The sequence below is a fragment of the Syngnathus acus genome, chromosome 17 (genome assembly GCF_901709675.1).
Source record: "Syngnathus acus chromosome 17, fSynAcu1.2, whole genome shotgun sequence".
Classification (NCBI taxonomy): domain Eukaryota; kingdom Metazoa; phylum Chordata; class Actinopteri; order Syngnathiformes; family Syngnathidae; genus Syngnathus; species Syngnathus acus.
This window is the reverse complement of record NC_051102.1, coordinates 1948630-1960729: the sequence shown is the minus strand read 5'-3', so window position 1 is coordinate 1960729 and position 12100 is coordinate 1948630. Positions and strand designations below refer to the sequence as shown.

At 42.9% G+C, this 12100-nt stretch overlaps 1 protein-coding gene across 3 annotated transcripts; it reads right to left on the bottom strand.

Annotated features, from left to right (window-relative positions):
- Positions 1 to 3915: 3915 nt before the first annotated feature.
- Positions 3916 to 8008, bottom strand: rheb (Ras homolog, mTORC1 binding). 3 transcript variants are annotated; one of them, XM_037275973.1, is made up of 10 exons: positions 7892 to 8008; positions 7665 to 7788; positions 6955 to 7026; positions 5629 to 5696; positions 5367 to 5449; positions 5246 to 5302; positions 5120 to 5167; positions 4964 to 5045; positions 4723 to 4811; positions 3916 to 4154 (listed from the first exon to the last, which is right to left on the bottom strand). In XM_037275973.1, the coding sequence occupies exons 2-10, from the start codon at positions 7714 to 7716 to the stop codon at positions 4115 to 4117; spliced, it is 591 nt and encodes a 196-aa protein (XP_037131868.1). In that variant the 5' UTR covers positions 7717 to 7788; positions 7892 to 8008; the 3' UTR covers positions 3916 to 4114. The 3 variants fall into 3 exon arrangements, with proteins under 3 accessions (XP_037131868.1, XP_037131869.1, XP_037131870.1); XM_037275974.1 differs by lacking the exon at positions 7892 to 8008 and having other exon boundaries at positions 7665 to 7885; XM_037275975.1 differs by lacking the exon at positions 3916 to 4154 and having other exon boundaries at positions 4434 to 4811.
- Positions 8009 to 12100: the final 4092 nt, after the last annotated feature.

The following is a 12100-nucleotide window of genomic DNA, read 5'->3' as shown; positions in this document are numbered from 1 at the left end:
TTTAAAAGCTTCAAATGGTCAGCGCCACTTCAGCTCACTTCATGCCAATATCGATAAGGACTTTGCAAAAGGGACTGAATTTCGCAAGCACAAGTTTGGAGACGGTGGCTCGGTGGCGCACTGGGTAGCACGTCCGCCTCACAGTTAGGAGGGTGCGGGTTCGATTCCACCTCCGGCCCTCCCTGTGTGGAGTTTGCATGTTCTCCCCGGGCCCGCGTGGGTTTTCTCCGGGCACTCCGGTTTCCTCCCACATCCCAAAAACATGCTTGGTAGGCCGATTGAAGACTCCTAATTGTCCCTAGGTGTGAGTGCGAGTGCAAATGGTTGTTTGTCTCTGTGTGCCCTGCGATTGGCTGGCAACCGGTTCAGGGTGTCCCCCGCCTACTGCCCGATGACGGCTGGGATAGGCTCCAGCACTCCCGCGACCCCCGTGGGGACTAAGCGGTTCAGAAAATGGCTGGATGGATGGAAGTTTGGAGACTTTGAAAAGTCAGGCAGAAAAATAGGTAAAGTTTTTCAAAAAAATTACGAAGCACTCAGACTGTCACACTTGCATTGTTTCAACTGGCTTGGAACATTACACGGGCTAAAAAGCCATACAATGAAGTGGAGTTCGTTAAAATATGCCTCAGTGACGTTATTGAATTTTATTTTCATCATGCTGCTGAGAATGCGCGTAGGAATACTGTCCACAGCCCTACTTGCTTGTTATGAAGACAAATTTAGTTGTTGCGTGCGCGCCCGCGCCTGCCTGCCTGCGTGCGTGCACGTACAAGACCCACAATGCCGCGCGCAGCCAAAATGGAAGAACCCCGGAGTAGCGAGAGAACAATGTTTTGCCTCTAGATTTGGGGGGGAAACGGAGCGTAATTTACGATCAATGCGGCCACGTTGAGTTGCACTTAGGCTAATGTTTACATTATGTACCAATGTCAAGGACGATTATGTCACCCAGCTTATATCATTGATGTGTTTCGATAGTTGTGGGGTCGTCACTAATTATTTGTGTTTAGATAAATGTCTGAGCTATAATGGTGTAATTAATGATTAAAACTTGAAAGTATCTGTTTGTTGTATTCGTTTATATGTTTAATAAAGACAAAGCCATCACAAAACTGTTGTAATTATTTAGATTTTGATCTAAATTAGCCTTGAATAAAGACTAAGCAGTCACATGAATTAACAGAAAAAATGGACAGCCGGACTCGGACTCGGGGTCAAGAGGCCGGACTCGGACTCGGTGCAAAAATCCGACCGAGTCCACAGCCCTAATCCGTATAGGTTTGTCCACTGTGACAGTGTCTGTGCAGTGCTTGATATAACACAGAACACTGTCTGTGAACACGTTCAAGTCCCGGTGTACGAAGATGTCCCAGTTAGTCTTGTCGAAGCAGTCCTGCTCCTGAGGAGCTCCTGCCGGTTGTAGGTGGTGTATGATCGACATACAGTGGGTACAAACACTAACAAAAAACAAACAATGCGTAGATCGGGAGAGCACTGAGCCGCTGCAACTGCGTGCGCCGCCATCTTGTCCGCCATCTTATCTTCTGTCCGCCATCTTATCTTCTTATCTTCTGTCCGCCATCTTATCTTCTGTCCGCCATCTTATCTTCTAATCAGGACCAACCTCCTATATATATCCAAGACTTGTACCTGTCCAGGACCAGGAAACGTGCAAGTAACATCCCTACAGACCAGTGCTTCTCAATTATTTTCTGTTACGCCCCCCCTAGCAAGAAGAAAACTATTCGCGCCCCCCACTCCCCACCGTGACTATCCATCTCTGCATAACATTTTATCCTTATTAACATTAAAGAAAAAAAGAAAGACATATGGTCAAACTTACAAAGAATAACTTTATCAAATCGTGTTTTAAGTCTGCAACAGAAAAGATTTTAAGTGCATCAATGCCTGAAATTAAGAATAAATAAATCCTTGTTTAAACTGTAAACATGTTTGACCAACTAATTGCACCATTGCAAAATTAAATCAAATCAATAAATAATATTTAATAATTATAATAACTAATAAACTACAAAAACTAAAAAAATAATAACTTTTTTATATTCAGTTCAGCAACATTAACTCAGGAGCACAATATATAAAACACTTGAACCTACAAAACAAGGTGAATTAAACAATTTGTGCTAACCAAGGCAAACCTGTTGTCTTGTAAGTCGTAAAATGTTGCACTGTCGCAAACGTGACAGAAGTAACAATGAGAGCGCCACTGCCGCCTACTGTAGTAAATGCGCAATTACACTTTATTCGAGTACTGCCAAAAAAAAAAAAAAAAAAAAAAAAGCCTGTTCCCCAGGGTCACACGCGCCCCCCCAGGTATTGCACCGCGCCCCCCAAGGGGGGCGCGCCCCACTATTTGAGAAGCACTGCTACAGACCATTCTCACCCAGGTCACAGTCTGTTTGAACTACTCCCCTCCGGACGGCGTTACAGAGCGCTGTACCCCAAAACCAGCAGACACAGAGACAGCTTCTTCCCCCAGGCTGTCGCTCTGATGAACTCACACCACTCATAGAGTCTCAGAGACATCACTGGGCAATCATATCCTGTTCTTGCCACTTAAATGTTGTTAGTCACCTGAATGTTGTTAGTCACTTAAATGTTGTACAGAGGCTGAGATCAACCTGAGTCAAATTCCTTGTTTGGCATCCACAAATTTGGTCAATAAAGCTGATTCTTGAATCTCCTTCATGCATGGGTCATTTTGTGCACCAGTAATAAACATTGATGTCTTGAATTAGAGGGGTTCAATGAATGCGCATATAAAACTGGTGGGGTTCGGTACCTCCAAGAAGGTCAAGAACCACTGATCTAACGCATGAAGTAAGGCCTGTGTGGAGAAACGAAGTTGCCAAGGAAGACAAGAACCCCGCCGAAGTGAACCGCTCGCCGACTGGGAGGACTTTGTCAACTTGGAGTGCTTTGCTAACATTGCTTGGTGGACTTTGGACCTGCAACTGTTGCTTTCTCCATCCTTGCTGTCTGGACGACCGAACTAAACGCGCGTCATTGAAAGTAAGGTACATTTGTTTATATTTGTCCTTGGGTGAATGAGCCATTTGTTTTAGGCTTCTACGTACACAAGCATCGATCTAGTCAGCAACGTTGACCGACATTTGTGTATATTGCTGTTGAGTGATTGCCGGCTATTGGTAACATTGATTGGGCCTTTAGATTAGGTTATTGTGTGTGTATGTGGATTATTGTGTGTGTATGTGGACGATTTATGTTTGCTTTGATATCTTTTAACAGATGATTTGTACAAGCAAAATAATTTAAGAGAACAATTTATTTTCAATTAAATTTTCTGTTTTTTGTAGATAAATTGGTGTGTTTATTGCCTACTTGGATATTATGTTATAATTTTGATCATTCTAAAGTTCAGTTGGTACATAAAGTAGCAGCAACACATAGAATTGAAAGTGGATTATGACAAAGGCACTCCTGGTTTTTGCAAATATTACATACACGTCAAATCAAGATAATTAGCCTGTAATGATGTGTGTAGTTTGTTCTTGGTGGAGTCATTTTTTATTTGACAGTTGATGTTTGGCTGTATTAGCCTAGCCTTGGCGTACTCCCACTAAAACTACTACATTAGGAATACTATTTTTTTTTTTTACAACTTTTGTTGGAATTTAACTATTTTTCTTGGAATATTATTACTCATTTCTTATATTACAATCCCCCCTCTCAAGGTGCCACCAAATACACTTATTTTCTTTTATAATTATCATAGTACTTTTCTGCTCCTTTTACTTCAATTTATTTAAATATTACTAATTTCCCTTTTGTAAACACCCCAGAAAAATAACCTTTGACTGTCATTTTGGAAATGAAAAGGTAATGATTTCAAGTCTATAAAAAAAAAAAGGAAAAGAAACCGCAGACAAGTGCTTTTTACATAACCACTTTTGGTTTTAATGATTACAATCCAAAACATTTGTACAACATTTTCAACTTTAAAAAATGGATGACATTTTCTGTATGTTTGTCTACTACTATTTGTCTGACACTAACTGCTATATGGAAACGGATAAAATGAACATATGTTGGGGAAAAGGCTTGTTTTGATCCATGATTTGTGATGAAATTAAAGAGCGCCACTCGTCCCGCTTCCACAACAAGCACACCTTAAGAAAAACATGGATAACAATACTGATAAACAACGGGTTCCGGAGCTATGGAGAATATTCAGGACCCGGCGCGGTGGAGAAGTGGCGTTAACTAGCCTTCAAGTAAAACGGGATATCCTAGTGCAGTGCAGTTGCCTCACCTGTATTCTTGTTTATGTGTGCATGTGCGCGTGTATATATCAGGGATGAGAATGGCAAATGCGGATGTCGCATCACTGCTGCCAGTGAGTTAGGTTTACAGAGGCAAGACGATTTTCAAACTCACAGCTTTACTAATTTTGCCTTGAGATGTGCCAAAAGATGCCGGGCGAATGCTCGCGAGTCGCCAAGGCTAACGTTGCCCGGCCAGCTGGCCGGCCGCTTACCCCCCTCCCGTGTGTGTGTGTGTGTGTGTGTGTGTATATATATATATATATATATATATATATATAAAAATTCTCAACGGATTTACACGATTCACGAAAATGATACTTTCGACGGAAAAAAACACGGAAATGCGCAGATCCGCAGAAAATTCTCATCCCTGATATATATGTAGTCACATCGGTTGTGGCTGGCCCCCTACATGATGGCGCAGGACGTCTTGCCAGGCTGTGCGCCGCCATCCATTTTCTCTGCCTCCAAGATCATCCGGCGAAAAACCTCCACGGCCGTCTGCACACACAGCCGCACACTCCATGTCTCTCACATACAATACTTCCAACCGTGAGATAAAACATCTTTGGGAATATTTTTTGTTCATCATCCCCAAGCTCCTACAACAACTGGCGAGTTCTCCAAAAATGAGCCACATCACCACAAGGTACCTGGTTTTCTTTGGCCGAGGATTCCATGAAGGCAGCGTTCCAAGAGTCTGCTAATGCTTTCCCCTCTTCGCAGCTGATTACTCTAGAACATAAAAATCAGGACCACAATATTAGGTACACCTGTTTCCATTCACGGCGAATAATTTGATGATGTACCTCTCCATGTGCAGATCGTTTTTGTTTCCAACGAGCATGATGGGAACTCTGTGGCGCGGGGGAAGTAAAGTGACACGTTTTGATACCATTTTGGGCTCCGGAACAAGCCGATGACGTGGTACTCACTGAACTTTCCCCACCATGTCCAGCAGTTTTTCATGAATCACTTGGACCACTTCAAAGCTGCAAGAAAAAATAGGTCATTTTGCCGCTATGTTCTCCACTGTTAACGAAAGTAAAAGCACACCTTTTATTGGATGTCACGGAATAGACTAGGATGTAGCCATTTATATCTATGGAGTACGTCTGAGGGAAGATGGAATATTCATCCTGTGGAGATAGAACAATACAATAGTTGCATGTTAGTTGTACATCGCACAGCCGATCAATATATGAATTACAAGGATTACAGTCTATGACAAAAATAGCAAAAATATTATCAGTGTGAAGTCCGGCAGTGTATATTTATTTTTCTCAGCATTCTGATACATGTATGGAAAGAGTACTACCTGTCCTGCCGTGTCCACCAGCTGGAGATGATATTCTTGTCCATTTATCGTGATCATCTTAGTAAACGCTGCAGGCAGGAGAAGAAAAAGAAAAACGTATGAGACGGTGGAACGTCTTTACTTCTGCTTTGGAGTGGATCCATCACGAGTGGGTTCACCGGGTGCAGGGACGGGTCGATATTGTGCCTGTGGAGAACGCTGACACTTGGCTTTTACAGTAACTGCTTCCTAGTTATTTATAGAGGCATACCACGTGCTTGCCAGGATTGGTAAAAAATGATGAGGCCTTCAGGAAAATTTTGGGCTGTGGAATCAATGGAGTCTTTGAAGCATCTGCTGGACTGTTGGAGATTTGACAGACATTGCTGAAGATATCGTCCTATTATGGAAAATGCACTCTGAATGGCTGGAATGCAAATAGACTACTTGTTCATTCATCAAGTGCAAATAACCACATAAATCTTTAGTTATCTCATTTAGGTAGGTAAAGAGCCACCATTTTCAAGTGACTGCAGTATTAGGGGGAATTTGTGTTTAGTGATGTGTCCGCTGATTTCACCACATCCACTGATCCTTTTAAATTGATCAATTCCATCCTAGGGCCTATCCCAGCTGACATTATTCAAGAGGCACGGTACACCCTGGTCTGGTTGCCAGCCTATCGCAGGACAAAAAGGCATTCATCCATATGGACAATACAGAGCAGTGATTCTGTGTGGCGGACTAGTCGTACGCACGCTCCCTCTAGTGGTATAACAAAGAATGTGCATCATCTAATAGTGACCTAAAATAGTATGTAACATTAAATATACTTTATTAATAATAGTGAATATACTTTTTAGGACTAAAAGGTGGAGAACCCAGAGATGAAAGGGAGAATATTCAAACTGTAATTCAGCAGCTTGTGATGAACTGTTGATTTGACTAAGAAAATGCCTAGCTTTGTGGGAACTTGCATGCACTTTGCATTTTTTTTTTTTTAGTCGATGTGGATAACAACAGTCTTACTCGGCGATGCTATTGGAATGGGTTCGTGGTGAGACCGCACCACTTCCCCAAAATGGACTAAGTTCAGCCAGAGTCAAATCAGTGTATAAAGCATTTAGTATTTCAGGATCGTTGGAGTATTTTGATGAAGGCGTGTCACAGAGTACTACAACATCTGGGAACTACTTTAAATTGTGAGAAACAATTGCATTTGTGTTAAAATTTGGTTGAATTTGCAAACCCTAAGCAAATCCCCTATGCAAATTCACAACGAATAAAATTCTGATGGTAAATAGGACCACAAAATGGACATTGTCATTATCCTAATCACATACTTACTATTTTCTATTGTGGGGTCATAGGAGTCGACAAACTGGCCCTCGACAAACTGAATGGTCAAAGAGGACTTTCCTGTAAAAGAAGAAAACGCATATGGTTTAATGGTTTTGCATCATCATAGAATTATTCACACCCTCGGTGAGTGGAATGTATTACCTCGTGTTATACAAGAACAATAAGTGTAAATGTAACCAAGAACATATTCTTTCAAGCGTTTACCTACTTTTGGCCTACCCAGTTTATTGGCATCACAATTTATGGTTATATAAACACATTAACGCTTAACCCTTAGAACATTTGGTTCTCACTGCTGATGAGTTAATGTAGCATTGTCTATGGCAGGATTATGGAACCAAAAAAAAGACACTATTAACGGAAGAGTCAAGCATCCATCACGCTACCCTTAATTTTTCAACTGCGCCAGCTCGCAGTGACATGACCAGCCAGTCATGCGTCAAATCCATCCGCTCGTCGCGCATTAGCGTAAGCCGGAGGGGTGTGTGTGGTTTTGTCGTTTGACGGCGAAAGTATGCAAAAAATGTTGACCGTTTTGGTTTTAAGGCGGAGGCCTGGTGCCGGGGACGCCTTCACCTGGTGTAGGGAGGGATGCTGTGAGTACCCAGGGCCCGCTACAGCCTAGCCCCGGCCGGAGCATGCATCCTTTTCCCGGGAAGGAACAACCCAAGTCTTGTCGTGTAACCGGTTCTCACCTACGGATCGGTATCCGAGGATGGCGAGCTTTCGTGACTTAGGCTGCGGCATGTCTCGCTCTGGTTATCGCATCGAGTCCTCGCGGACGACCGCAACCTCCAACCGGAATGGCACCCGAATCTCAAGGAGCGCAACGAATGGCACATACAGCCCCAGTCCACACAACCGGCGATGTCCTCTGCGTTGTTTCTGAGATTTGTGGCCGGACACCCGGAAGAGATTTACGGAGGTTTTTTCAGGTCTTACGCGGGTAGCTTTTGGTTTTCAGCAACTGCGTCACTCCCCTTCGTATTGTAATGAATTAGTAATTACTGCTCCGTCCCAATTGGCCAAATCCAGAAAGAAGGCGTGCACCAAGGGCGATTGTAAGTGTACGATTGGACAACGTGGCTGTTCGTCGTATAATAAGGATTCGGGTCGGGGATGTAATTGGTCGACGCGGACATCGTGACGCGATGACATTTTGAGGGCTCAGGAAGCAGGGATGCTTCTGCGGTCACGACGTTGTCTTGATATAGTCTTACTTTTTCATTCACAATTCATGTGTATTGTATTGTAGATATTATAATACCCCTTACTGTCATCAATAGAGGTAGAGCCGCAGCGATATAAGGCGGTGGGAATTTTCTTTTTGTCAATAAAACGCAATTGTGATCATCTTATTTTTAACAACATCAATTAGAGCTTTCAAATTAAAAGTCAATATAAATAATTCGAAATATTTATTTGAATTACAAACTCTTAATAAGTAAATACATTTACGGTTAGTGAAATTGATATACTTTTAAATTGTTTATTTTTACACTAATATAAGAATAGTCGTAAAGTTGATTTTTTTAAAGAAATATTATCCGTAAAGTGATTTTGTGATTATTTTGTGTGATTACTTTTATTATCAGTTTTCATGGTAGTGTACTATCTAAAAGGTAGTACTTATAATACTCGTTAAATAGATTTGCTTTTTTACACTAACTTTACAAAGAACATCCCGCCTTAAAATAGTTCACTTGTTGTCATGACAGAAGATAGCCAGTAGATGTCCTCTTTGCATCACACATCTCAAATACAACCTACTCAGCGCCAGTCATTCTTCCAAAAACGATTATACTGTATCCCTCTTACATTTCCATGACAACCCCACATCCTAACTACTGTTTACTTCCATCCTTGTTACTATCTAATAAGAAGTCAAACTCAGCCAAAGCCTCTTCCACACAGGGCCACAGGAACCTCAGGCACCATCAATCAGGCGGCCGTTACACACAAACTGATCATTTCAGCTGATAGCATGACGTCCGTTCAACTAAAACACCCGCTTCTTAATATAACCGTGGCTTGGAAAAGCAAGCCGCAGGCATGCGACAACGGCGGAGGAAGTGAGGCCACAATTAGTGGGTTAAGCCCGACGGGCAGATGGTGGAATACCAGGCAAAGGTGGTGAGAGGATGGCATTGCTCTTTTGACGTTTACTTGCAAGACAGACCCAATGTTTCTCTTGCTAATTTTCAATAATTAGAAAAGTCAATTTTCTGACCCCCTATAGCACTCAATTACCAAAACGCCTAAAGCCATAGTGTTTTACCTGCACACACGCTTCTCAGCACACGAGGGAAGAAATCAGCATGTCAGCAGCAGGCCATTTGTTCTCTATGACATTGGCTATCAAAAAAGGGGAGCGTGTATGGAGAAAGCTGTAGGGCACCGACAGTGCATTCCCCAAACATCCACAAAATGATGAGCAGAAATAGTTCACGCTGGTAATAATGGCCAAGGATTAGCGTGTGCTGACACAGGCCCGACAATTAATACCCCTACCCAGAACTAGCAACAGGTGTGTGACAAGATTGTTTCACTGTCATAAAAAGGCTTAAAATTAGTCTTGGTGAATTAAGCTCTTTGCAACACAGATGACCAGAAAATGAGGATGATTTTGCATTGAAAACCTTTAACAAGTTTAAATCAGAATGGGCTGATTAAGACAATTAAAGGCCAAACAAACTCATCTAAGACCACCAAACAAAAGTCAGCGTGGTCCTGTTGTGGTAAAAATGAGATCGGACCTTGCTCCAAAAGCAATCGGACTCTCCACTTGCTTAACTAATCCTTTTGCTGTTCTCCATTTTGTTAGGTAACATAAGCAAATTTCCATGTGGACAAAACTAAATTCTTTGGAGGTTCGCAATCCCGCTTGATGATTTGCTATCTTCATTTTCCATTCCATTTTCAGAGATCAGCAAAATAACTATTGCGCTGTAGTAGTGTGATTCCACATTTTAGTTCCAACTGGAATCATTTCTGAGAAAGCCAATAACCCCCCTAATATGCATCCCCCCTCAAAAGTGGAAGACAGTCTTGCGTAATCCTGTAGTCATGCTTTTCTGGTGGACAGGAGTTGGAGCCTTGTCACACTCCGTTAGTATGCCAGCCAGCATGCCAGCCGAAGCAAATGGGCCACATCCTCCAGCTGGACCGGGGCCACCGACGGGCACCTGGACCCACGCTTGTGAAAACAGAATTGCATATTTAACTCAGAGGAAGGCGCTCACGTCTCAGCATGTGCACGGTGCTCTGCTGGTAAAAGAATCTCTACTGCTGTTTTCCTTGAACACACACAATTATTATTTTTTAAATAAAGCTCTATTTTTTTTTTTTAGGTTGTTTGGATTTGAACAGTTGGCTAGGGTCCAGACTCATGCAGGCCTGAAAAGGCTCTCTCACAAGGTGCGACTGTAGGAGGTCCAGTTCAAAGTCAAAGATTACCATATCAACGTGTTGAGAAACATTTATGGCAGTGAAACGCTCTCAGGCAAGTACCATCATTTTCCAGAACGGAGCATTGTCACATCCCATTGTATGAAGCGGCCACACCAGAACAATAATCCGCCGTGAAACCGGAACGGATGGAAATGAGACAGTTGAAATATAGCTTGGTCCAGCGCATCTGACGTAAACTGAAGGCCTCGTTCCAACCACTGTCAACGTACAGGCTCAGCACATCTAATGCGAAGCCTCAGCTGCCGTTTTCAAAGCGGGAATCCTCCCAGTACCATCCTGCTGCTTCAGAGCTCATTAGTAAATCTCGGCCAGCTAACCCCCGCTGCCCGGCTATGTAGCAGAGTCACTAAATTTGTGATAATGTACTGGAATGTACTCAAAGTTTTCGAACTAAGCAATGGTAGGAGGGCTTAGTGGAGAAACAAAGTTGTTCACGAATTCTTCAGCATTTATTTTCTGACAGTTTTAATGAGAGTCTTCACTGAACTGAACTTGCTAACTTTTATAAACAAAGACAATTTACGACAAATTAAATTAGCATTGGGTAAATCAAATGGAAGGGCGGCTCGGCGGCGCACTGGTTAGCACGTCCGCCTCACAGTTAGGAGGGTGCCGGTTCGATTCCACCTCCGGTCCTCCCTGTGTGGAGTTTGCATGTTCTTCCTGTGCCTGCGTAGGGTTTTCTCTGGGCACTCCGGTTTCCTCCCACATCCCAAAAACATGCTTGGTAGGGCAATTGAGCACTCCAAATTTCCCCTAGGTGTGAGTGCGAGTGCGGATGGTTGTTTGTCTCTGTGTGCCCTGCGATCGGCTGGGAACCGGTTCAGGGTGTCCCCCGCCAACTGCCCGATGACTGCTGGGATAGGCCCCAGCACACCCGCGACCCCCATGGGGACAAGCGGTATAGAAAATGGACGGATGGATGGATGGAAAATCAAATGGACTGAACTGAACTTGCTAACATTTGAAAACAAAGACAATTTACAACAAATTAAATTAGCATTAGCGAAATCAAATGCAAAATAAACTGCTATGCTAATAGTACAGTAGTGCTAACAGTACAGTAGGGCTGTGGGACTCATTTAGGTTCCTCAACGGTGCTTCATCACCCACCTGTTGCCATCCAAGCCACATTGTCTTCCTTTCTGCTGCCTCAGCAAACTTTGATTCAACCACTTTGGAGCCCAGTTAGCTTCCCTGCGCATGTTACAGATGTTATCTCGATACGCTGGAGTTAACCTGGATCCCGTGCTCCCCTGGGCGTCGTTATCGTCCATTCATCACGTCGGCCCACTTTGTTTAGCCATTTGTATCTGGCCACATATCTAACTACAGATAGCTAGCCAGACCGAAGCGAGATTAGTGGATAACAAAATAGGCTGCAGGAGTTTCACTTATCTGATAAGGAGGCAGAACAATATTCCAAGAACATGGAGGATGCTTATCTCATTTGTTTCGGCTCTCTTGTCCCTGACTGGCTTCAAAGTTAGTCAAACACATCGTAATATTGCCTCAGTTTTTTTTTCAAGACCAAACACTGTTTATATACAATTATATATAACAATTAAATTTAGACTTTAATAAACCAATTTCACTATACATTTTAAGACCCTGGAAATCCCGTACCATACTGATTTTGGACGGTCGGAAAAAGTTGCCT